Source organism: Pleurodeles waltl, chromosome 6 (assembly GCF_031143425.1).
Source record: "Pleurodeles waltl isolate 20211129_DDA chromosome 6, aPleWal1.hap1.20221129, whole genome shotgun sequence".
NCBI classification, from domain to species: Eukaryota; Metazoa; Chordata; class Amphibia; order Caudata; family Salamandridae; genus Pleurodeles; species Pleurodeles waltl.
In genome coordinates this window covers 1,001,876,029-1,001,903,429 of record NC_090445.1, presented here as the reverse complement: position 1 = coordinate 1,001,903,429, position 27,401 = coordinate 1,001,876,029, and the positions used below count along the sequence as shown (strand labels likewise).

The following is a 27,401-nucleotide window of genomic DNA, read 5'->3' as shown; positions in this document are numbered from 1 at the left end:
TAATATGCATGAAAAAACTCTTTAGTTTCTTGTCCTGCTCTGTCAATTTTCTGCCAATCAGTATCTTTCAGGGACACTTTGATCTCCAGGAATTAGATTACTTTATAATACTTTTTCATCACCACTTCTGACGATGCACATTACTAGATCTCTCTGAGGTTCTCGCTCTGGCCAATCAATACTTTGTTTGCACTCAGTCTACAAGTCACCTGGAACCACACAATCAAACAACGCATTCAAACCTTCCCACAGGCATTTTGAAAGTTCCACCAAACTTTCTGTCTGCTTGTACCACTCCACTGGTTTCTTTCTCATCTCGAGTAATCATTTGTGAACGATAGTATATCACTCCTACTCAGGGTACATGTACATGACCTCCACCTGGTATTTCTCTTATAGGAATATTTTCACTTTGTCTTCAGCTTGATTTGCTCCTGCCAGATACACTTGCTGCTTTGCCTTTTTCTGATCTCCTTTCTTTGCCCATCTGCCTTCCAATTTATCTAATGCTCCCCATGTTTGAAAATATGTAATTAATTCCTTAATATGCCTTCCCATTCCAGACTATCTCATGTTAAGAATATCTTTGTTACTGAACTCTAATCTGTAGCTTCTCTTTAAAGTTTAGACTTTTCTAAATCCACTTCATATTTTTAAGCCAATTCTGCTAACTTCTCGTACGTCAGTCCTGCACATTGGGTAACATCTTTACCCATGAATCACAATTCATCTTCTGTGTACGTTTCCAGTTGCTCCATCTCTAGCATTCCCATAATCAATTTGTCTAATTCTAATTTCAATCTGGGTACATTCACTGTCCTATCAGTCTCTTGTGTCTTTTCTGATCTAACATTGCCATTTGTTGTACCTGTCGCTCCTTGTGGACTCCCATTGTAAAACCAATCAGTTAACTGTTGTGCTGAAAGACCTTGAAAACTAATAATATTTCCCTGTGGCACATTTTGTGGGATACTGCAATGTACACTCTTAATCTGATCTGATATTGGCATGTAAGGAAGTGGGGTCCCCTAAGGAAACCTTGCATCGCGAACTTCTCCTTCCTGATTTAACATCTTGTTAGGTTCTGGAGTTTGCGTAGGGGTTAAAGGTGGGACAATTTAAGCTATTCTCTCCATCTCCGAATTGTTTGAATATACTGATCTCTGCATACCAATTGGCGATATCCCAGCAGATGCTGCTGGTTTTTCAGGAACAGCTGAAACATTAATTGACTGAGCATTACTTCCAGGGTTACCTGGAGCATACAAGGGAACAACTGGACCTATAGTCAGTGGGACTGTTAGTGCAGTGAAACCTATCAAATTTGTCTGACTCTGTGGAATTTTCATTCCTGTACTTTGACCAGTTAAGACTGTACTGAAAGTCTGTACTGTTAAATCTGGGGTAACATTTGGCATTGTCTGCAGTGGTGTATACATATGCATAGTCTGATTCTGGTTAAATTCTGCACCGGCGTAGTCATATTAGACATCTGCAACGTTTTACTCACCTAAGGGCTTGGCATCACCAGATTCATAACTGGGCTTGAAACAGACGGTGCCATATTAACAGTTGGGACTGGAAGATACACCACGGGTAGTTCTGTCACTGAATTTTAGGTGTATCTGGAACTGAGACGGGCTCTGTGCAAGTGGAGCAGTTGGCCCATGCATGACTACATTCTGTACTGCTTCTCTACTCGCTTCAGCGTCAACTGAATGATATGGTGGGGGACGATTCATCAGAAGCTGATTTATGGACTCATCTTCAGAATCACTCTCATATAGAACTGTCTTTTTACCCTCGTCTTCTTCTGTCTGTTCTGCTTTTGCTGTTTCTTTCTTGTCTTAGGTTTTGTACTTTCATCACCTTCTTCAGTAATAGCTGGAAATATTCCCACTCCATCTAATATCTCTGCGTTCCACCTATTTTGTTCTGCATCCCATCAGGCTTCCGTTAATGTCTTAACTGATTTTTGCATTCTACTCTCGAATTTTGTTGTTGCTTTCTGTCTTGCAACACATTCCCAAATAGTGAGGGCTTCAAATTGTGCGGGTCTTGGGGGAGGCCTTAATTTGCAGATTACTCCCTAATTGTCTACAATTCTTAGATTTAGGGCCTCATTATAAGTTTGGCGGTTGGACCAGAATGCCATGGTGGCGGCCACCAAAAGGCCAGTCATTACAAGTCACACAGCCAGGCCTGCAAAAAGACAGCCAAAAACCTTACACCGCCTGGACTCAGTAGGCAGTCCAATCCCCAGAACTGCCAGCTTGTCAACATACCACCGAACCTTTTACAAGTCAAAATCGGCATGGCAGTCATGCCATGGCGGTCTTCTAGTGGTGGTGTGAACCGCGGCGGTTTGCGGTCCCAACATTAATACACTACACCAAATTGGTGGGCTTTGAAAACCACACAGCTGACCAAAATTCACACACTAGACACACCTACAAATTACACTATTAAACACACCCCTCCACAAACCACAATCCTTGGCATCTACAACAGCCCACACAGAAGACAGAGCGGCATTCAATAATACAGAACCATAGAATAGGCACCCCTCCGTCTATCACTGGGCACATATCCCACACCCTCACAACACCACCACTACACATAATAGTAACCCTACACCAGTTCTATTCCCCATCACCCCCTCACTACACAGCACCCAAATTTTATTACTCATATTGTTCCTTGTTTCCCACCACCATGTCACCACAGAAACATCCCCGTTTCACAGATAACGGGTTAAGAGTCATGGTGGATGAAATCATTAGAGTAGAGCCACATTTATTTCAAGCCCAAGTCCAGCAGACTACAGTTGCAAGGAAAATGGAAACGTGGCAAAGAATAGTCAAACCAGTGAATTCTGTAGGCAGCTACCCACATCAGGAAGAGGTGTGTCTGCCAGACACCAGCAGGTGGTCCACAAGACTGGCAGTGCCCCCCCACCTCTTCCCCTACAGCTCACATCATGTGTGATGGGTATGTGTACATAGCTGAAATGTTGGTGTCATGGCACTGTGTTGTGTTTGTGGTGGTATGTGTTTCTTTTTGTGATGCGCAATATGGTCATTTATGGTGTATGGCTTGTCCCCTGATATGGCTATTGTCTACATCTGGTGTGTGTGTTCTTGTGTTTTGTCAGTGCAGACATGGAGTGTGTTGAGTTGTAGTAGTTTGTTTTGCATTTGTGTGCACATGTGTCTATTTAGGTGTGTGTCCCTCTGAGCTGGTTGTTGTAAGGGTATGTCCCATGGAGTATGAGTTGTGTGTGCTTTGTTCCCGTGCCTTTCACCCATTGTGTGACTGTGGATGGCAACTGAAGTTGGTGTTGCTTGTCCCTGAGATTCAATTGTGGACAATTCCTGTGTGCATGTTTTGTGGGGCCTTGTTCAACATGATGTGTCCCAGAGCAGCCTCCTTCATTGTATGGTCCTGCTGCTTCCATCGCAGCTGTGCAGGTCTTGTTGTGGTTGTGCGCTTTGTGTCATTTGTCTATGTGTCTGTGTGTGTATTGTGCATGGAATTGTGCTTCCATTGTGCAATGTGTGTGTGTGTGTGTGTGTGTGTGTGTGTGTGTCGATTGCAGGATGGTTCGATTGTGGTAGTGTGTGTTCCATGACACATGATGTATATGTGTGTTGTATGTGTGGGCAGTCCCTGGCCAGTGTTGGGAGTGAATGTGTGGAATATATTTATATGTGTGCAGTAGTTGTGTTGTGGTTGTTGTGTGTATGTTGTGTGGCCTTCAGTGTCCATGAGCCTGTGCTGTGTAGCTGTGTGTATAGATGTAGGATTACTATGCAGTGTGTGTGTGTGCTGGCTGAAGTGTGCATGTTGTGAATGTGTGGATGTCCTTGTTACAGTATGTGTGTGTGTCTAGGTTGATAGGTGTAGCTGCTGCCCGTCGCCCTCCCCCCCCCCCCATGATGTGATTGCCAGTGTAGCAGGCTGTTTTTAAAGGGTTAATGTTACAGATAGGTGTGTGCACTTATGTTTGGGGTTGTCCACAAGCAGGAGCAGCGGCATGGCATCAAGCAATGGCTCCATGGTGACTCCGGACATGTATGGCTCTCTGCAAGTGAGTGTCTCCATTTATGCTGTTCGTTTCTGCCTCTTACTATGTTGTGGTTGGACTGCCGTGGTCACATTGGTGGTGTGTAACCTCCTAATAGGTCCGGCAGAAGCATGGTCTCCGCCGGCCTGTTTGTGGCGCAGACAGACCGCGGCGGTCTGTGCTGCCTGGCGGCAGACTGCTGGCGCTCTTCTGTTGCCTCGGTCACAAAAATCATAATGTTGCGGTCCGCTCCACCAGCCTGTTGGCAGTCGGACCGCCACCTCCAACATGGCGGTCCTCGGACCGCCAAACTTGTAATCAGCCGCTAAATGTTTCATAACAAGGAAAAGCTAATGAACCCTCTTTCTCAGTTATTTTACACAAGTTATTGGTTAAGCCATACGCATGCTCAAACTCATTTTGTTTCTGACACTTCACAAGCTGGTGTTCCCTCAGGTGCAACCTTTTCACCCTCTCTAACTTGAATAAACACATCTCTCTTTGCCGCACTTCTTAAAGCTTTGAAAATTTTCATTTTAACACAAATTCAATTAACTACAACGATTTTCGATCAAATCAGCAAGCAAATTCAGTCCCACAATCCTTGTCGCATGCTGCTCTCAACCAAGAGCAACATGGCACTGTCCACCAATACCAGCCCAGCTTCACACTTACCGACCTACACCAGTGTGGCACAGAATTACATCACGCTCACTTCTCTACAATTGTCCCTTACACAAACGCTCACTCACTCCTAATGCAAAATAATGTGAGCAAAAACCAACAACCTGTCTGCACACCACAGGTTTGAACTCAATCACTTTGAAAGCTGTACGGGCTATACTTCAGAGTCTAGTTTTTTCTAGGAATTCTATCTCCTGGTTGATATAGATCCTCCATAATCCTTTCGGATTCACTAAATACCAACCAACAACTCTCACTCATGCAAGGAAAAATTACTGGCACTCTCAATTGTGCCATTACACTAAGAAAGAGTATATGGGAGAAAGGAGATAAAAGAAGAACACACAACCGTACTCGACTCCCAAAAACAATACTAAATCACAAATGAGAGTACGGGGTTCTTGTAACGTGAGTAGGTCGGTAGTGTATCAATTATGACACTAGATCACTCGTGAACCTCAACTAGAGGTGAAATGTGGGTGAGCTGTGGTGTGGTGTGTGGTCTAAGGGGCATTTCCTTTACGGACTAGGTGGTCTCACACACTATATAGTGTCATGCTTCATCATATGACCACCTAGCCCCACCCAGGTAGGACAGTGCCACCTGGGCGGACTCAACCTCACTGTTAGAAGAACAGGAGGGAGTGCGTAAATTAATTTTATTTCTGGAAAAGGGGATCCAGCTATGCTAGGGAAATAAAAACACCTACTCAGATACCCGGGTGGATTTTAATAGAGGGTTCTGTGTGGTGTGATTAAAAAGGAATGGGGAACCGGTGTGAGAGCAATGACTCACAAGGTCACCTATCTAAAAGAAGTAGCCGACATGTTTCTGCCCTTGAAATTGAGCTATGGAGGGTCTCTGGGCATTCATCAGGGCATTGGATCCCTGTTGCATATGCTTCTTGAGCGCTGCACAAATAATTACAATAGAAAAGGGGTGGAGGAAGGGCCTACCTTAACCAAGGGAATACCTGGGGAGGACCTACAGTAAATAGGATAAAAACAGACCAAAAAATGACAATGATAAGGTAATACACAGCAAACCACGGCACACGTGACATAGTTCATGCAAGACGCAGAAGTACTGGTTGCAATTTATGACTAACAGTTGCATCAATGTTAGCTATGCATGGAGGACAATTGGCACGGGAAGACAATTTCTTACCCTAACACTCGAGGCTAGTGGCCTCTGGTATCCTGGAGAGGGAGCGTCCCCTTATAGTCAGACTCTACGGTTCGAGGAAAAAGGCAGAAGGGAAGAACAAAATGAAGGTGGATGGAGAAAAACAAAGAAGGAGAAAAAAGGGGTCTCAAGTGAGTAGAATGAAAGGGGAGGGGAACAAGAGAGACTAGAGAAGAGAGGGGCATCTATTAGAGTCCAGGAGGGAGATGGCCAGAATTACCTAAACGAGAGGGGAGGCAGAGAGAAACAGACAGCCTACACAGATAAGGTGATTAGAGGGGAGGCTAAAGCACTAGAAACAGGAAGGATAGGGCAATAGAAGATAAGACGTGGGGACAATAGAGGGTAATCCATAATGGAAGCAGGGAATGGTAGAAAACAAAGTAGGAAAATAAAGTAAGAAAAAGTAAGAAAGAAAAAGGTTAAGATAGAAAGGAACAAGAGAAGGAGGCGAAGAAAAGTCAAGGGAGAAGGGGAAGAAGGGGAAGAAATGGGAAACAAAGAACAAAGAGAAAGGAAAATAGGAAAAGAGAGGTCTCTTATCTGTGAATCCAACGCTGGCTGACTCACTGCATCAAAGGTGGGCGCTCTCTGTGCGCCTATACCGACCTCTCCTCAGGACCGCTTGAATGAAGTGGCCTGGGTATGGGTTGTGGATATAGTGATCCTAATTAGGTAGGATGAGATCCATCTGTTGGTAATCACCATCGCGGCCCGGGTGTAACCGGAAGTGCTTACGAAGTGCCTTCATTTGTAGGTATCGGCAAAATGTGGACCGGCCGACCCCGGTCATGCCGGGGGCCGGAAGTGGCCATCCGCGACTGGGGAGCGCCCTAAAGTGACGCTGCCCTCGACTGTGCAGGTGACCATACAGGGAATCCAAGCTAGGCTGAGCAGCTGCGCTGGGTGGCCGAGGCTCAGGGAGACCCTGTGAGCGGGGGCGGCGCTGTGTGGAGACGCCCTTCACGCATGTCGTACGTTTCCCGGCAGCACGGCAGGCTGCTTGTGGCCCTACCGTGCGTGTCACTGGGAAACGTAGTTTCCCGACGGCATGGCAGGCTGCCTGTTACCCGGCGAGGCCGATAGGGGGGGGGGGAAAGAGGGAGAAAGAGGAAGAAAAGGAAAAAGGGGGAACGGGAGGGGAAGGTGGATAATAAGGGGGGGAGGGGAGGCAGGGGGAAAGGAGGGGTGGGTAACGGAGCAATGGGGAAACAAGGGTGGGGGGGTTGGGTTTGGGGGGGAAAAGAAAAAGATATATAAAGGGGGCCAGGGGTAGAGGAACAAGGGGAAACCAGGAAGGGTAGGGGGAGGGGGGGGTTTTGGGGGAAGAGTGATAAGGTGCGAAAAAAATGGATCGAGGGGAAGGAAAAAAGGAAGAAAAAGAAAGAGAGTGTCAGGAGGTGAAAGACGGAGAAAGAAAGAGGAAAAAAGAGGATAAAAATAAAATAAAATAAAAGGAGGAGAAGAGAAGAGCAGATAAGCAGGAAAACGAACAAGGCCCAAAATGTAAAACCAAAGGCGAAAACACAACGCACCAACAACCGCCCCAGTGTAACAGTAAACCGCAACGACCCACACATGGCAGAAGTATAGCGGGGAGGGAAAATTAAAGGTAGGGGGGGAAACTAATGGGGGGAAAAAAAGGGGAGGGGGTTTGAGTAGGGAATGGGGAACAAGGGGGAACAAGGGGGAAACAGAAGTAGGAGAAATGAGGGATGGACACAACAGGAGATTGAGAAAGTCTAGAGGCGAGAGTGAGGGGAAGAAAACAGGGGGGAGAAGGGGCTAGGGAGGCTCAACCAAGACAGAGAGAGGTGGAGAAGACAGTACTAGTCAGGCGGAGGGGGAGGAGGGGGGGGGGGTTTAAGAGCATGTAGAAAAGGAAGGTGCGAAAGGAGATGAGGGGAGTAAGGGGGTTCTAAGTTTGAAGAGAGAACCAAGGTATCTCATCATTTAGTCCAGCCGTGTCGGTGTGTAACCTCCATATCCAGCGTTGCTCGGCCCTGAACAGTTTTTCAGACATGTTAGGGGTCGAAGGAAAAAAATGTTCCAGGACCGTCCATGACATGTCATCCGGGGAGTGATTTTTTTAGCAGGAAGTGGCTAGTAAGTTTTGTTGCATCGCGTTTGCACCTAATCGTGCTTCTGTGCTCACAGATTCTGGTGCTAACCTTTCTCGTAGTCATCCCCACATATTTGAGTAGGCAAGGGCATTTGATTAGATAGACTACGTTTTTGCTGTTACAATTCGTAAGTGATTTCTGCACCCATAGGGTTTTAAGGTCAAGATTGATGGTGGTAGATCTGTGGGTAAAGGGACAGACGCTGCAGTTGCCGCACGGATGATGACCTGCGGGGGGGCCATCTGCCTAAGTGTAGTCTGTATGGGACGTCGCTTCTCTTTTGGTCTTGTGTGGACCACCATGTCGCGTATATTGCTTGCTCTCTTATACGCGTGTAATGGTGGTTCAAAGGGTAAACCGCCTGATGTCAGGATTTTCCAATTGTCTCTTATAATCTTCTGGATTTCATTGGATAAGGGATTGAACGTGGTAACACATACGATCTTGTCCAAACTTGGTTTCAGTGCTCGGGGCTGTAGCAACTGGTCCCTATTATTATTGCGTGCTCTTTTTCATGCCCTACTGACCAGATATGGGGGATAATCCTTGGTGTGTAGCTTGGTAGTTAGTTTGTCTGCATGTTTGCGGTAATCGATCAAAGATGAGCAGTTTCGTCTTAACCGTAGGAACTGCCCGACCGGTAGGTTATCTCTTAGAGCTCGTGGGTGGAAGCTCTGGTATTGTAACAAGTTGTTGCAGTCTGTTGGTTTATAGTACACTTCTGTGGCCAGACCGCCGTCATGTTCATAGATGAGTAGGTCGAGAAAAGGTAGCTTGTTGTCACCTATGTTCATCGTGAAAGTTAAAAAGGGGTTGGCTTCGTTAAGCCAAACAGCGAACGCCTGGGCCTCTTCCTTACTACCAGTCCATATTAGCAGTACATCATCGATGTATCGCTTCCAGAGTTTTATCTGGTCTTGGTAGGGGTTATCCTCATGCAGGACCGTATGTCTTTCGAAGTGGTCAACGTGTAGACATGCTAGACTTGGGGCGAATGTGCTACCCATCGATGTGCCTTGTGTCTGCAAAAAGAAACTATCTTCAAATTTGAAGTAGTTTCTGGTGAGAGCGAGGTGTGCTAGGTCCAGTATGAAACCAGGGGGGGTTTGGGATTCACCCATATGTAGTTCTAGCAGGTTGCTTATCACTTCCAGGGTGGCCTCTTGCGGGATGTTTGTGTAAAGTGATTCCACATCGAGAGTGATCAGGAGCTCCTTGGATTTGTCAAAGGCTATAGATTCCAGTAAAAGGAGGACATTGGTGGTATCCTTGAGGTAGGTCGGGATTCTTTTCACTAACGGTTGTAGGAAGAAATCCACGAACTTTGATAAGGGCTCTAGTGCTGAGCCTATCCCGGAAACTATGGGTCTTCCGGGGGGAGGAATCTTTTCTTTATGTACTTTTGGTAAAATATAAAAGTACGGGATTTTTGGGTTGGTCTGTATCAGGAAAGTTGCCTCATGATCTGGGATCCAGTTGTTCTCCTTCCCTTTTGATACTAGGAAAGCGATTTCTTCTTGGATATCGGTTGTCGGATCACGTGCCAGACGCTTGTAGTGTCTGGTATTCCCCAGAAGTCGCTCACACTCGTCTCTATACATTTTTTGTGGAAGTATCACGTGGCCCCGCCTTTATCTGCTGGTTTAATGATCATATTTGGGTCGGCTGTAAGGCTCTTCAGTGACTCTATTTCGATTTTGCTCATATTGTGGAATACTTTGTTGGGTGCCTCAGTAAGCCCATTGATCTTAAGGGATACTGATTTCTCGAAAGCCAGTACCTCAGGGGGCATTTGCCCTGCTGGGGGACAGAAGGTGGACTTAGTGCGTAGTCCTGTATTCTGTGCGGGAGTATCATATTCCTTTCCGAGGAAGAAGGTTTTGAGGCGGATCTTCCAAAACAGACCCGCTAGTTCTGTTCTGGTTCTGAACAAATCAACTTTTGGGGTAGGCACGAAATTCAGACCTTTATTTAATGCTTGGGTTTCGGTTTGGCTAAGAGTCCGGTTGCTTAAGTTAATGATGCTGGCTGTATTCTCCGAGCCGGGTTTCAGTTTGTCTTGCTTGTCCCTGGGATAGCCTCCCTGTGTGTTGGGTTTTCCAAGGCATCCTCTCTTTGGTGCCACTGTACTTCTTTTCTCCTCCCTCTGTCCCTCCCGTGACCTCTGTCTTAAAAAGGGGGTGGGGGGTCAGAGAAGGACCATTGGGCAGGGTGCTGCAAGTAGGGTGCTTGGTATTGTGTAGGGGGGCCATACTGGTTGGGCCAACCCCATTGATGGTTAAAGTATGGGGGGGTATGGAGGTGGTAAGGGTGGATAGTTCCATCCTCCTCGACGTTGCCCACGTCGTCCGTGGCGTTGTCGTGTATTCCCTGACGAGTTACTATCACTATCTGAGCTGATGTTACTACCCGAGGAAGTATCAGATGTGTTGGTGGAATTTTTTGCTACATAGTCAGGTTTGGTGTAGGGGTATATCCTTTCTAGGGAAAATCGATTTAGGTCTTTTTGGAATTTTGCAATTTTTTGCTGAGTTAGGTATTCTTTATATTCATTCATATTTTTATTTACCTCCTCCAGTTTTTTTTTGAAGGAGAGAATGCTCACACCTGACTTCAGGTTATTTTCACTGGTTTTTATCTGGATCAGTAGGGTTTCGGATAACCTAGTGGCGGTTTTTATAATTAATATCAGCCAATCTCGTGTACATTTCCATGCTATAAGCGACCAATCTTTACGAAACTCAAGGTCGTCTAGGAATATGCAAGGCTCGTTGGTGACAAGTAGTCCGTTCGGTGCAGAATTACTGCGGAGGTATTCTGTGAGGACTGCTCCGTGTAGTATAGTCTTAACCTGGGAGCGTTTCAATTCCACTAGGGAGTCCCAGTCCCCAAGCTGGGACAAACTCTTTGACAAAGCTGTGTCCCCAAGGAGCGAGGGGGCTGCGAGGATAGCTGATACTTCCTCGTCGTTGAAGGAGAGGCCTTCTGCCATGGTGTGGCAGAGGGATGGGGGGAGGTTTGGTATTGGGGTTTGTTTAAAGTCAAACAAGTGGGGGAACGTGGGAAAAAGGGGGGGGGAGAAAGAGAGAACCTAAAGCTCTGAGGGGCGCAGGCAAGACTAAAGGAGGAGGAAAGAACTCTTGCAGCCGAGAGGCTGCTCTACTATAACATTACACTAAGAGAGAGTATATGGGAGAAAGGAGATAGAAGAAGAACACACAACCGTACTCGACTCCCAAAAACAATACTAAATCACAAATGAGAGTACGGGGTTCTTGTAACGTGAGTAGGTCGGTAGTGTATCAATTATGACACTAGAACACTCGTGAACCTCAACTAGAGGTGAAATGTGGGTGAGCTGTGGTGTGGTGTGTGGTCTGTGAGGGGGATTTCCTTTACGGACTAGGTGGTCTCACACACTATATAGTGTCATGCTTCATCATATGACCACCTAGCCCCACCCAGGTAGGACAGTGCCACCTGGGCGGACTCAACCTCACTGTTAGAAGAACAGGAGGGAGTGCGTAAATTAATTTGATTTCTGGAAAAGGGGATCCAGCTATGCTAGGGAAATAAAAACACCTACTCAGATACCCGTGGATTTTAATAGAGGGTTCTGTGTTGTGTGATTAAAAAGGAATGGGGAACCGGTGTGAGAGCAATGACTCACAAGGTCACCTATCTAAAAGAAGTAGCCGACATGTTTCTGCCCTTGAAATTGAGCTATGGGGGGGTCTCTGGGCATTCATCAGGGCATTGGATCCCTGTTGCATATGCTTCTTGAGCGCTGCACAAATAATTACAATAGAAAAGGGGTGGAGGAAGGGCCTACCTTAACCAAGGGAATACCTGGGGAGGACCTACAGTAAATAGGATAAAAACAGACCAAAAAATGACAGTGATAAGGTAATACACAGCAAACCACGGCACACGTGACATAGTTCATGCAAGACGCAGAAGTACTGGTTGCAATTTATGACTAACAGTTGCATCAATGTTAGCTATACATGGAGGACAATTGGCACGGGAAGACAATGTCTTACCCTAACACTCGAGGCTAGTGGCCTCTGGTATCCTGGAGAGGGAGCGTCCCCTTATAGTCAGACTCTACGGTTCGAGGAAAAAGGCAGAAGGGAAGAACAAAATGAAGGTGGATGGAGAAAAACAAAGAAGGAGAAAAAAGGGGTCTCAAGTGAGTAGAATGAAAGGGGAGGGGAACAAGAGAGACTAGAGAAGAGAGGGGCATCTATTAGAGTCCAGGAGGGAGATGGCCAGAATGACCTAAACGAGAGGGGAGGCAGAGAGAAACAGACAGCCTACACAGATAAGGTGATTAGAGGGGAGGCTAAAACACTAGAAACAGTAAGGATAGGGCAATAGAAGATAAGACGTGGGGACAATAGAGGGTAATCCATAATGGAAGCAGGGAATGGTAGAAAACGAAGTAAGAAAACAAAGTAAGAAAACAAAGTAAGAAAAAGTAAGAAAGAAAAAGGTTAAGATAGAAAGAAACAAGAGAAGGAGGTGAAGAAAAGTCAAGGGAGAAGGGGAAGAAGGGGAAGAAATGGGAAACAAAGAACAAAGAGAAAGGAAAATAGGAAAAGAGAGGTCTCTTATCTGTGAATCCAACGCTGGCTGACTCACTGCATCAAAGGTGGGCGCTCTCTGTGCACCTATACCGACCTCTCCTCAGGACCGCTTGAATGAAGTGGCCTGGTTATGGGTTGTGGATATAGTGATCCTAATTAGGTAGGATGAGATCCATCTGTTGGTAATCACCATCGCGGCCCGGGTGTAACCGGAAGTGCTTACGAAGTGCCTTCATTTGTAGGTATCGGCAAAATGTGGACCGGCCGACCCCAGTCATGCCGGGGGCCGGAAGTGGCCATCCGCGACTGGGGAGCGCCCTAAAGTGACGCTGCCCTTGCGTGTGCAGGTGACCATACAGGGAATCCAAGCTAGGCTGAGCCGCTGCGCTGGGCGGCCGAGGCTCAGGGAGACCCTGTGAGCGGGGGCGGCGCTGTGTGGAGACGCCCTTCACGCATGTGTCGCTGGGAAACGTAGTTTCCCGGCAGCACGGCAGGCTGCTTGTGGCCCTACCGTGCGTGTCACTGGGAAACGTAGTTTCCCGGCGGCATGGCAGGCTGCCTGTTACCCGGCGAGGCCGATATGGGGGGGGGGAAAGAGGGAGAAAAGGAAAAAGGGGGAACGGGAGGGGAAGGGGGATGATAAGGGGGGGGAGGGGAGGCAGGGGGAAAGGAGGGGTGGGTAACAGAGCAATATGGAAACAAGGGTGGGGGGGTTGGGTTTGGGGGGGAAAAGAAAGGGATATATAAAGGGGGCCAGGGGTAGAGGAACAAGGGGAAACCAGGAAGGGTAGGGGGAGGGGGGGTTTGGGGGAAGAGTGATAAGGTGCGAAAGAAATGGATCGAGGGGAAGGAAAAAAGGAAGAAAAAGAAAGAGAGTGTCAGGAGGTGAAAGATGGAGAAAGAAAGAGGAAAAAAGAGGATAAAAATAAAATAAAATAAAAGGAGGAGAAGAGAAGAGCAGATAAGCAGGAAAACGAACAAAAAGGGGGGGGGGGTTGGCTCGGCTCGGAGAATACAGCCAGCATCATTAACTTAAGCAACCAACTCTTAGCCAAACCGAAACCCAAGCATTAAATAAAGGTCTGAATTTCGTGCCTACCCCAAAAGTTGATTTGTTCAGAACCAGAACAGAACTAGCGGGTCTGTTTCGGAAGATCCGCCTCAAAACCTTTTTCCTCGGGAAGGAATATGATACTCCCGCACAGAATACAGGACTACGCACTAAGTCCACCTTCTGTCCCCCAGCAGGGCAAATGCCCCTGAGGTACTGGCTTTCGAGAAATCAGTATCCCTTAAGTTCAATGGGCTTACTGAGGCACCCAACAAAGTATTCCACAATATGAGCAAAATCGAAATAGAGTCACTGAAGAGCCTTACAGCCGACCCAAATATCATCATTAAACCAGCAGATAAAGGCGGGGCCACGGTGATACTTCCACAAAAAATTTATAGAGACGAGTGTGAGCGACTTCTGGGGAATACCAGACACTACAAGCGTCTGGCACGTGATCCGACAACCGATATCCAAGAAGAAATCGCTTTCCTAGTATCAAAAGGGAAGGAGAACAACTGGATCACAGATCATGAGGCAACTTTCCTGAGACAGACCAACCCAAAAATCCCGTACTTTTATATTTTACCAAAAGTACATAAAGAAAAGATTCCTCCCCCCGGAAGACCCATAGTTTCAGGGATAGGCTCAGCACTAGAGCCCTTATCAAAGTTTGTGGATTTCTTCCTACAACCGTTAGTGAAAAGAATCCCGACCTACCTCAAGGATACCACCAATGTCCTCCTTTTACTGGAATCTATAGCCTTTGACAAATCCAAGGAGCTCCTGATCACTCTCGATGTGGAATCACTTTACACAAACATCCCGCAAGAGGCCACCCTGGAAGTGATAAGCAACCTGCTAGAACTACATATGGGTGAATCCCAAACCCCCCCTGGTTTCATACTGGACCTAGCACACCTCGCTCTCACCAGAAACTACTTCAAATTTGAAGATAGTTTCTTTTTGCAGACACAAGGCACATCAATGGGTAGCACATTCGCCCCAAGTCTAGCATGTCTATATGTTGACCACTTCGAAAGACATACGGTCCTGCATGAGGATAACCCCTACCAAGACCAGATAAAACTCTGGAAGTGATACATCGATGATGTACTGCTAATATGGACTGGTAGTAAGGAAGAGGCCCAGGCGTTCGCTGTTTGGCTTAACGGAGCCAACCCCTTTTTAACTTTCACGATGAACATAGGTGACAACAAGCTACCTTTTCTCGACCTACTCATCTATGAACATGACGGCGGTCTGGCCACAGAAGTGTACTATAAACCAACGGACTGCAACAACTTGTTACAATACCAGAGCTTCCACCCACGAGCTTTAAGAGATAACCTACCGGTCGGGCAGTTCCTACGGTTAAGACGAAACTGCTCATCTTTGATCGATTACCGCAAACATGCAGACAAACTAACTACCAAGCTACACACCAAGGATTATCCCCCATATCTGGTCAGTAGGGCATGAAAAAGAGCACGCAATAATAATAGGGACCTGTTGCTACAATCCCGAGCACTGAAACCAAGTTTGGACAAGATCGTATGTGTTACCACATTCAATCCCTTATCCAATAAAATCCAGAAGATTATAAGAGGCAATTGGAAAATCCTGACATCTGGCGGTTTACCCTTTGAACCACCATTACACGCGTATAAGAGAGCAAGAAATATACCCGACATGGTGGTCCACACAAGACCAAAAGAGAAGCAACGTCCCATACAGACTACACTTTGGCAGATGGCCCCCCCCCCCCCGCAGGTCATCATCCGTGCGGCAACTGCAGCGTCTGTCCCTTTACCCACAGATCTACCACCATCAATCTTGACCTTAAAACCCCATGGGTGCAGAAATCACTTACGAATTGTAACAGCAAAAACGTAGTCTATCTAATCAAATGCCCTTGCCTACTCAAATATGTGGGGATGACTACGAGAAAGGTTAGCACCAGAATCTGTGAGCACAGAAGCACGATTAGGTGCAAACGCGATGCAACAAAACTTACTAGCCACTTCCTGCTAAAAAATCACTCCCCGGATGACATGTCATGGACGGTCCTGGAACATTTTTTTCCTTCGACCCCTAACATGTCTGAAAAACTGTTCAGGGCCGAGCAACGCTGGATATGGAGGTTACACACCGATACGGCTGGACTAAATGATGAGATACCTTGGTTCTCTATTCAAACTTAGAACCCCCTTACTCCCCTCATCTCCTTTCGCACCTTCCTTTTCTACATGCTCTTAAACCCCCCCCCCTCCTCCCCCTCCGCCTGACTAGTACTGTCTTCTCCACCTCTCTCTGTCTTGGTTGAGCCTCCCTAGCCCCTTCTCCCCCCTGTTTTCTTCCCCTCACTCTCGCCTCTAGACTTTCTCAATCTCCTGTTGTGTCCATCCCTCATTTCTCCTACTTCTGTTTCCCCCTTGTTCCCCCTTGTTCCCCATTCCCTACTCAAACCCCCCCCCCCCTTTTTTTCCCCCATTATTTTCCCTCCCTACCTTTAATTTTCCCTCCCCGCTATACTTCTGCCATGTGTGGGTCGTTGCGGTTTACTGTTACACTGGGGCGGTTGTTGGTGCATTGTGTTTTCGCCTTTGGTTTTACATTTTGGGCCTTGTTCGTTTTCCTGCTTATCTGCTCTTCTCTTCTCCTCCTTTTATTTTTATCCTCTTTTTCCTCTTTTTTTCTCCGTCTTTCACCTCCTGACACTCTTTCTTTTTCTTCCTTTTTTCCTTCCCCTCGATCCATTTCTTTCGCACCTTATCACTCTTCCCCCAAACCCCCCTCCCCCTTCCCTTCCTGGTTTCCCCTTGTTCCTCTACCCCTGGCCCCCTTTATATATCCCTTTCTTTTCCCCCCCCAAACCCAACCCTCCCCACCCTTGTTTCCATATTGCTCCGTTACCCACCCCTCCTTTCCCCCTGCCTCCCCTCCCCCCCTTATTATCCCCTTCTCCTCCCGTTCCCCCTTTTTCCTTTTCTTCCTCTTTCTTCCTCTTTACCCCCCCCCCCCCCTATCGGCCTCGCCGGGTAACAGGCAGCCTGCCATGCCGCCGGAAACTATGTTTCGCAGCGACACGCACGGTAGGGCCACAAGCAGCCTGCCGTGCTGCCGGGAAACTACGTTTCCCGGCGACACATGCGGGAAGGGTGTCTCCACACAGCGCCGCCCCCGCTCACATGGTCTCCCTGAGCCTCGGCCGCCCAGCACAGCAGCTCAGCCTAGCTTGGATTCCCTGTATGGTCACCTGCACACGCGAGGGCAGCGTCACTTTAGGGCGCTCCCCAGTCGCGGATGGCCACTTCCGGCCCCCGGCATGACCGGGGTCAGCCGGTCCACATTTTGCCGATACCTACAAACGAAGGCACTTCGTAAGCACTTCCGGTTACACCCGGGCCGCGATGGTGATTACCAACAGATGGATCTCATCCTACCTAATTAGGATCACTATATCCACAACCCATAACCAGGCCACTTCATTCAAGCGGTCCTGAGGAGAGGTCGGTATAGGCGCACAGAGAGCGCCCACCTTTGATGCAGTGAGTCAGCCAGCATTGGATTCACAGATAAGAGACCTCTCTTTTCCTATTTTCCTTTCTCTTTGTTCTTTGTTTCCCATTTCTTCCCCTTCTTCCCCTTCTCCCTTGACTTTTCTTCACCTCCTTCTCTTGTTTCTTTCTATCTTAACCTTTTTCTTTCTTACTTTTTCTTACTTTGTTTTCTTACTTTGTTTTCTTACTTCGTTTTCTACCATTCCCTGCTTCCATTATGGATTACCCTCTATTGTCCCCACGTCTTATCTTCTATTGCCCTATCTTTACTGTTTCTAGTGTTTTAGCCTCCCCTCTAATCACCTTATCTGTGTAGGCTGTCTGTTTCTCTCTGCCTCCCCTCTCGTTTAGGTCATTCTGGCCATCTCCCTCCTGGACTCTAATAGATGCCCCTCTCTTCTCTAGTCTCTCTTGTTCCCCTCCCCTTTCATTCTACTCACTTGAGACCCCTTTTTTCTCCTTCTTTGTTTTTCTCCATCCACCTTTATTTTGTTCTTCCCTTCTGCCTTTTTCCTCGAACTGTAGAGTCTGACTATAAGGGGACGCTCCCTCTCCAGGATACCAGAGGCCACTAGCCTCGAGTGTTAGGGTAAGAAATTGTCTTCCCGTGCCAATTGTCCTCCATGCATAGCTAACATTGATGCAACTGTTAGTCATAAATTGCAACCAGTACTTCTGCGTCTTGCATGAACTATGTCATGTGTGCCGTGGTTTGCTGTGTATTACCTTATCACTGTCGTTTTTTGGTCTGTTTTTATCCTATTTACTGTAGGTCCTCCCCAGGTATTCCCTTGGTTAAGGTAGGCCCTTCCTCCACCCCTTTTCTATTGTAATTATTTGTGCAGCGCTCAAGAAGCATATGCAACAGGGATCCAATGCCCTGATGAATGCCCAGAGACCCTCCATAGCTCAATTTCAAGGGCAGAAACATTTCGGCTACTTCTTTTAGATAGGTGAACTTGTGAGTCATTGCTCTCACACCGGTTCCCCATTCCTTTTTAATCACACCACACAGAACCCTCTATTTAAATCCACCCGGGTATCTGAGTAGGTGTTTTTATTTCCCTAGCATAGATGGATCCCCTTTTCCAGAAATAAAATTAATTTACGCACTCCCTCTTGTTCTTCTAACAGTGAGGTTGAGTCCGCCCAGGTGGCACTGTCCTACCTGGGTGGGGCTAGGTGGTCATATGATGAAGCATGACACTATATAGTGTGTGAGACCACCTAGTCCGTAAAGGAAATCCCCCTCACAGACCACACACCACACCACAGCTCACCCACATTTCACCTCTAGTTGAGGTTCACGAGTGGTCTAGTGTCATAATTGATACACTACCGACCTACTCACGTTACAAGAACCCCGTACTCTCATTTGTGATTTACTCTCAATTGTGCCTCATGACAAGTACCTGACAATAAATTAACCAAATGTTGTCTACACTTGTGCATTATGCTGGGATCTTAGGCCACGGTGGACCCATCAACAACCACAACAACTGCTGACATTTTTTTGCACAAAGTGATACAGTCACTTCAAGTATGACGACTCCGCAAAACACTTTACAGCATCACACTTCACTGCAATCTTTAAGCCAAAAGCATCACAAGTGCAATACCCTATTTATACTCATGCAACATGTCCCTTGTAGTTACAACACTGGAACCTCCTCAATCTCTGGAACAGACCATGTAATGAATTGCAGAGTGGGCAAATTTTCGACTCCGTAATGACATTGGGTCAATCCTAACTCCCTAACACTGAACAAAATTATGGCTCCCCCTCTTATGGGATGAAATCATCAGTCTGCTACCAGACCTCTGGCTGCATTTTTCATCCTTCACGGAAATCAAATGTGCAACAAGGTCAATGGACCTTTGGACCCAGAAATCTGTGTGGTGAACCATCAACAATGATTTCAACACCACCCCAATAATTTAGGTACCATGACCAATGTGGCCATGGAAGGAAAACTCCAATCAGGAATGGAGTTCAAAGATGTATTACAAACACAAGCTCAAAGTCAAGTAGACAATGCGCAAAACGAAGTTATAGGGATACATAATCACCAAGGGTTGCCCAAGGTGACGAAATAGATTCAGGCGTATTAACATCAGTAAAACTAAGCATTCAAGAAGAATGATACAGAAAGTCAATAGATATATCTGGGACACTGAAATCACACAGTGCTCAGATTGTACAATCATTAGTCAGTTCACATTTTAGCATAGTTAATAATCTTTGTCTGGACACACATCAACCCTATAGCTAACCAAATTTGTGAAATACATGTATAGGAAGGAACACATGAGGGCAAAATACAAAAATACAAAAAAGGGCAAAAATTATTTGGAAGCGAATAACTGGGATGACAGGTCACTAACTCCAAATAAAAAGAAAATAAGCACCAGCATATTGGAGTTTCTAATCTAAAAGGACATTTCAAGGTGCACTGGCAAAAAGCAGAGAGGAAGATACCTCTCCAAGGGATACGGCATTCAGGGAATCTTCATCAGAAAAGCATCTGGTCAGCAAGGCATCTGCAAGCATCAGGAAAGTGTCCTTCTCTGAACAAGACAGAACAAGGGCTGCTTATGCTCTGTGCAAAGTTTGAAAATCCAACGCTATATTAATCCGCATAAAAAATTCTGATTTGTCAAAGGTGTCACTTCATATTACGTTAAAGGGGCATCATGCAATTAAAATCGATCACCATTCTCTAGGTTGCAACAGTTCAACATTTTCCCAAGTCTATCATGGGAACATCTCCTTTCCGTGTGACTCCAAACAGGTTGAAACATTTGTATACGATCTCAGTCCATGTTCCTTTGCTACAAAACTCTCAAGGCCAAATTGGCATGATTCTTTTATAGTTAGACGATAGACTTTTTACAAATGGGACTTTGCTTCTCATGAGAAAGAAATCTGAAAGAAGACTCCATGTTATGAAAAAATATTTAAACGTATTTACATGACTGCGAAATGCAAGCTCTATGTGCCTCACTTATGCTCACACAAGAAAATATAAAATGGATTTGAATAATACTTATTAGTAAAACACATATAATATGCAAACTTATAAATTCATCATTAATAATATATCGTCAGTATAAATAAAACATTTAATTTTAAATTGAAAAGCTTTGTTATTGAATTAGGTTAGGTATAACAGAGAACTGCATATTTTTCACTTGCACATATTTTCAAAGTCATTATTCTTTCACTAAACACAAGAACTCTAAATTTGTTTCTACATAGACTTAGTTTAGAGTCTAAATTACATTTTATCATAAACTTTAACCTCGCATGTGATCAAGGGCCAGATGTATCAAAGGGTTTTACCCATTCTGTGTCTATGGGAAAAGGCTTTAGTACATATGGCCATTAATCAAAAAGGCACATATGTCGAACTTTGAAATACAGGGAAATTGCACACTTAAAATGTGTGTCAGCGCAGCTTTCTACTTTTAATTTTTCTCTCACTTACGTTTACGAGCTTAAACTTCTCACAGTCTAATGACTTCAGTGACACGAGGGACTGAGCTGAAATGTACACTCTATTATTAGTGATAAAAGGACATGATTTTAAAGACAAATACATATATGTTCAGTGGCGGCCGGCAGCTTTAGGAGGGAGGGGGTGGGCGGGAAGCACACACACACACTCATTCTTTCACACATGCACGCACGCACATCCATTAACAACACTCATAGCATTCAAACTTGCTCGCACCAAACATTCATTTTAAATGATCACACACTCATTCTTTCACACACACACGTACGCGCACACGCACATCCATTAACAACACTCATAACATTCAAACATGCACGCATTCACCAGACATTCATTTTAAATATCACACACACACACTTACCTTCAGCCTCGAAGATCCCAGGAGGGTTGGGACTGCTGCCTTCCATCCCTGTCTGACCTTAGATCAGCCAATGAGGGAAGGCAGGAGTCCCAGCCTCGTCACAGAGTGGGATGGGGTCAGTGAGACTGCTGACCCCACCCCACTCTGTGACGAAGTGTCACTAATTGACACTCGCCCTGGGCGCTTCAGGGTTTAGACCTGAAGCGCCCAGGTCGAAGTCAATGGCTGACGCTTTCCTCGTCACCCAAGGGAGGGCCTTGAGGCACCTTTGCTGAACCGAGGAGGTTACGCCCATAGGAGCTGTGACCTCCTCAGCCCAGCAAAGTTCAGCTCAGACAGCCAGAAGTCTGCGCAATTCACACAGTCTGCTCCTGGCTGCCTGACCTGAACATGAAGTGTGTTTGTCAGGCTGACCTTTGTTCAGCCTGACAGACACTCTTCATGAGGGGCAAAAGGCGGAGGGGCATAGCCCCTCCACCGTAAAGGACGGGCCGCGCTTGTATATGTTTTTGTGAAACTTAAGCACTTGGATTTGACATTTCGAACAAGAGACTCAGAACTGGGTTCTTTGGCAAGTGCAGCGATTTCTTCTGGTAAGATGACTGCCATTTTAGGAAATCTGTATCTCAAACTCTCTTGTGTCTGCTACTTTTGCCAGCACCGTCGTCTGGCAGTTCTGGATCGCACAGTGGTGTCATATAATGTGATTAATATCTTCTTTGATCAATATATTTGCATTTTCTGTTGACTTCAGGTTGTTTTACATTTCGAAACTCCAGTATTTATTTCTCTTCTTAAGCAGGCGCTACTGTTTTCTATGAACATCACGTCACACAAATTAACTTGAGAGAAGGAAAATGGGAAGTGTGCAGAAAGTCAGGATCCCCAGAAGAGTTTGATGCAATAATTCTCACAATACCTGTCCCACAAATTCTACAACTCGGTGGTGATATTGTAAACTGTAAGTCGATGGCCTCGGCCTACTTTAATGCTTAATGAAATGTATGTCACTGCTATAAACTCAATAAGAGAGCAACCCTTTTCAGTCGAAGGGGACAGGGTTTTTCATACCGTACAACAAAACAAACTCCCCTCGGAGATAATCCCACCTTTAAAGTACTAAACAATATTTTGTGACTGTCACGTATTGCACCGTATATTACAAAAGTACTCGTGCCTGGGTAATTATATAATAAATGTACAATAATATATCGATGAAATTTGATTTTTCAGGTGATTCATACGAATTCTGAAATTCTGTCATATTGATTGGGTAAATGATTTTATGTATTTTTCACATAATTGCAGATATGTTTTTGTAATACACAGCACAATAAGTGACAGTCACAAAATATTGTTTTGTAATTTAGTTGTCTGATTATCTCGGAGGGGAGTTTGTTTTGTTGTACAGTGAAGCAGATACAAATACAGGGTGTGGTCATCACTGACGCAGTTGGTGTAGGGTTTCTTGGATTTATTTATTTATTTATTTAATTTGTTTATTCATAATATTAGATCCCATAACATAGGAATTGTCGTATAAACTACGTACACAATTTTAAATCAAGCTTCATACAAACGTTAACTATGTATTGCTATTCAAAATTCACACACTGTCTTAAAATCACATTGACCAATCCAATTACCATACAACAGCGTAGATACAACGCTCTACTGGTTAACCATTCCCAGTTCCCTTTTACATCACCATGATCTGGGAAGGGTACCTCCTTCAGGAAATAAACGTGTGCATCTTCTTACAGCGGGCAAGGGATCATTATATGGCAGGTACTTACCTCCACTTTGTTCTCTGTGCCCCAGTTGTGGCTGTTTTTTTCAACCCAGCCAACAGGCAAGTCGGTCCACCGTCTTTGTTTTTATTAACCCCATTGCACCATTGCCAGACACTGCATATTAATAATAGTTTCATTAACACAATCCTTACTTTGCTGAAAGATTAAAAGAAATATGTTGACAGTGTTGTCCTTGTGTTTTTTCTGTCTCTTGACTAACAACTTCTTTTCAGTGCAGACTTTACATTCTCTGCAGCTTTATCAGATGTTACACAGCTTGTCGACAACATGCTTTCAAGCCCCCTCCCTCTTCCTCGATTCCTTTTCCCGCCGCTGCGTCCCTGTGGCCCCGCCCCCCACTCGCCGACCCCCTCCTATGCAGCCGCTGTGTGGCTGCGCCGCTGGCGCGCCTAAGGCAAGCCCGTCTGCGCCCAGCAGCTTCTCAAGCCTCCAAATCGCCAAACCACCCACCGAGACAGACCGCAACTACCTCCGATGCATCCTACTAAACACCCGTTCTGCCCGCAAACACGGCGTTGAACTCTGGGACCTACTCAACACCTCCACCCTGGACGTCGCCTTCTGACGGAGACCTGGATGAATGCCTCCTCGGCCCCAGACATCGCCATAGCCATTCTGGATGGCTGCAAGATCACTTGCAGGGATCGCACCCACGGAGTCGGAGGCAGGATCGCCATCGTCCAAAAGAACAACTTCCGGGTCACGACCTGCACCGACGACACCCTCAGCACCGCCGAACACCTCCACTTCCAGATCCACATCAACCCCAACACCACCCTCAGAGGAACTCTCATCTACAGACCCCCCGGGCCACAGCCTCAGTTCTGCGACTCCATCGCGACCTCATCAGCAGGCACGCCCTAGCCTCCGCCGACTACATCCTCCTCGGTGACCTGAACTTACACCTGGAGAATAATGACGACCTCAACTCCACCACCCTAATTGACAACCTCGCCACCCTAGGACTCAGACAACTCGTCACTACTCCAACACACTCTGCCGGACACACGCTGGACCCCGTCTTCTCTGCTAGCCCCCATGTCACCTTTAGCCACACCACCGAACTCCCATGGACCAACCGTCGCTGCATCCACTTCACCTTCCGTAAACCCACTGTGCACCACCGCACCCATCAGATCCCCTGCCACAACTGGAGCAAAGTCAGCCAAGACCAGCGAAACACCAGCCTCGCCTGAAAACCACCCACTGAACCCACCAATCCCGACCTCGCGGCCTGCAACCTCTGGCGCTGGATCAACGTCTGCGCAAACACTATCGCCCTGCTCAATAAACCTTCCAATCAAGGTGCCAACAAGAGAGCCAGCTGGTTCACCTCGGACCTTCGAGCCTCCAAGCAAACCTGCTGGAAACTGGAGAGAATGTGGCTCCTCGTCCAGACACCGGCATGCTGCCTTCAAGAACGCCATCCGCAAACACCATCACCTCATCAGATCTGCCAAGAAAACCTCCTTCAAAGACCGCCTTGATGACAACGCACACAACAGCAAGGAGCTCTTCCACATTGTGAAGGAACTCCCCAACCCCAGCACAAACGACATCCCACCATCACAAGACCTGTGCAACTCCCTCACCACCTTCTTCCATCACAAGATCACAGACATCCACAACAGCTTCAACAGCCAGACCACCCGCCAACCACCAACTCCGCAGACTCCCCTCATCTATGACCCCCTGCTCGTCTGGGCCAACGTGAACGAAGACGACACAATCAAAACCATGAGCACTATCCACTCTGGATCTCCGTCAGACCCATGTCCGCACCACATCTTTAACAAAGCAAGCGCCAACATTGCACCCCACCTCCACAAAGTCATCAACATCTCCTTCGAGACCGCGACCTACCCCGAGAGCTGGAAGCATGCTGAGATCAATCCCCTACTCAAGAAATCCATTGCGGACCCGAGAGACCTCAAGAATTTCCACCCCATCTCCCTGCTCTCATTCCTGGCCAAGGTCATCGAAAAGATAGTTAACAGACAACTGACCCACTACCTCGAAGAAAACAACATTCTGGACCCATCCCAGTTAGGGTTCCGCAGCAATCACAGTACCGAAACCGCCCTCATCGCTGCCACCGACGACATCAGGGCCGTGCTCGACAACGGCGAAATCGTGGCCCTCATTCTCCTGGACCACAATGCCGCCTTCAACACTGTCTGCCACCGCTCCCTACACCCCCCTCCCCTCAGCGCCTTGTGACCCTTACGGGTGGGTAGTGCGCTCTACAAGTACACTGATTGATTGATTGCCGTCAGGCAAGCACAGTAATCACTGAAAATTAGCTATTTGCTAATCCGTTCATAAAGTGCAGGTTCTCAAGCGTCACACCTACACTACCACTCATTCCTTAGAGACGAATGAGAGACATACTTATATTGTGTATTACCAAGACATAGTTATTAATAAAGCAACATATCACTGCACCACCTGCACAAATGGAAGCCAACCTGCACTGTAAATACGAATTTAGTATGCCTGTGTTACCCAGAAGTCCATGTTGATCCGAGTACCCATCATCCGCGGTGACTGCTCCGTAAACGTTTTTCTTTCATTCTTGTTGACTTTAGTAGGCAGTGATAGCGCCTCTTAACCTCTTAAGTGCGGGCGTCGGCCACTGGCCGACGCCCACACACCCTCCCTGGTGCGGGTCACGACCAGTGGCCGACACCAGGAAGGGCATTAATAAATCCTCGGGTGCGTCGCACCCGAGGATTTATTTATTTATTTCCCCCCCCCCCGGGAGACACGGAAGCTACCGTGTCTCCCCCCGCCCCCCACCTGCCCCTTTGTGACGTCAGCGCGCCTCTGTTTTCCCCATGAAAGCAGGAAGCAGCCTTGCGGCCGCTTCCTGCTTTCATGGGGAAAACGGCCTTTTACACGTTCGGGAAGGCCTCGTAAGAAAGGGGAGAGTCTCCCCTTTCTTACGAGGCCTTCCTGAAAGTGTTTCCTGGCCCCCGATCGCAGCACAGCTGCGATCGGGGGCCAGGAAACACTTTCAGGTTTCCTGGCTCCCCCGATCGCAGCACAGCTGCGATCGGGGGGGTCAGGAAACATTTTGAAAAGGCCTCGTAAGAAAGGGGAGAGTCTCCCCTTTCTTATGAGGCCTTATGAAACGGTTTCCTGGCCCCCGATCGCAGCACAGCTGCGATCGGGGGCCAGGAAACCCCACTAGACACCAGGGATTTCACTTTTGGGGGGCAGCCCCCCCCCGGAAAACGGGCCGCCCCCCCCCCCCCCCGGCATAATTTTCTTTAAAAAAAAAAAAGGTAGGTGCCCCCTCAAAAATTAAATGACAGGGGGTCGCCCGTGGGCAGGGTGACCCCCTGTGGGGGCAATTTTTTTTTTAGATGTTGTAGGGTTTCCCTGGGGGCCATTTTGGCCCCCAAGGAAACCATACAACAACTAAAAAAAAATATATGTATATATCTATATATATATATATCTATGTAGATAGATATATCTAGGTACATGGATATATCTATAGATATATCTATGTAGATATATATTTATATATATATATATATAGGTAGATCTGTATCAAAGAGATTTATAAAGCGCGCTACTCACCTGTGAGGGTCTCAAGGCGCTGGGGGGGGACGGGGGGGAGGGAAAGGGGCTAGGAGGTTCACTGTTCAAAAAGCCAGGTTTTGAGGCCCTTCCTGAAAAGAAGTAGGTTTTGGGTCTTGCGAATGTGGGTTGTGAGTGCGTTCCATGTTTTGGGTGCAATGTAGGAGAAGGATCTGCCCCCGGTGGTGGTGTGTTTGATGCGGGGGTCAGAGGCGAGAGAGAGGTCAGCTGAACGGACGTTTCGTGTGGGGGTGTGGAAGGTGACTCTCGTTGAGGTAGGCAGGGCCTGTGTTGTGGAGTGATTTGTGTGTGAGGATGAGGATCTTGAAGGTGATCCTTTTGTCAATGGGGAGCCAGTGGAGGGATTTGAGGTGTGGAGAGATGTGTTCGTGTCGGTGGAGGTCGAGGATGAGTCGTGCTGCTGAGTTCTGGATGCGTGTAGTTTGCACTTGAGTTTTAGAGTGGTGCCGGCGTAGAGGGCGTTTCTGTAATCAAGCCTGCTGCTGATGAGTGCGTGAGTGACAGTTTTTCTGGTCTCTGTGGGGATCCATTTGAATGTTTTTCAGTATACGGAGTTTGTTGAAGCATGAGGAGGTAAGAGCGTTGATTTGTTGGGTCATAGAGAGGGAGGAGTCTAGGATGATGCTGAGGTTGCGTGCGTAGTTGGCGGGGGTGGGTGCAGGGCCTAGCGTGGTGGGCCACCATGGGGGGTCCCAGGTTTTTTTGGTGAGGGCCTAAGAGGATTATTTCGGTTTTGCTTGAGTTGAGTTTCAGGTGGTTGGCTGTCATATATACATCACTTTTGTCAATATGTGTGTGGTTTCCCTGGGGGGAAAAGGGTCCGACTTGTCTAGTGGC

At 46.9% G+C, this 27,401-nt stretch overlaps 1 protein-coding gene across 3 annotated transcripts in view; it reads left to right on the top strand.

Moving 5' to 3' along the window:
• Positions 1–27,401, top strand: part of RNLS (renalase, FAD dependent amine oxidase) — a 319,785-nt gene that overhangs the window by 38,495 nt on the left and 253,889 nt on the right. Inside the window, exon 4 of one of the 3 annotated variants that reach the window (XM_069239901.1) lies at positions 21,944–22,102. The exons of 1 other annotated variant lie outside the window; for it this stretch is intronic. In XM_069239901.1, the coding sequence (XP_069096002.1) occupies positions 21,944–22,102 (159 nt within the window). Of the gene's footprint in view, positions 1–21,940; positions 22,103–27,401 lie in introns of all 3 variants that reach the window. One more of the 3 variants, XM_069239900.1, reaches the window with a different exon arrangement.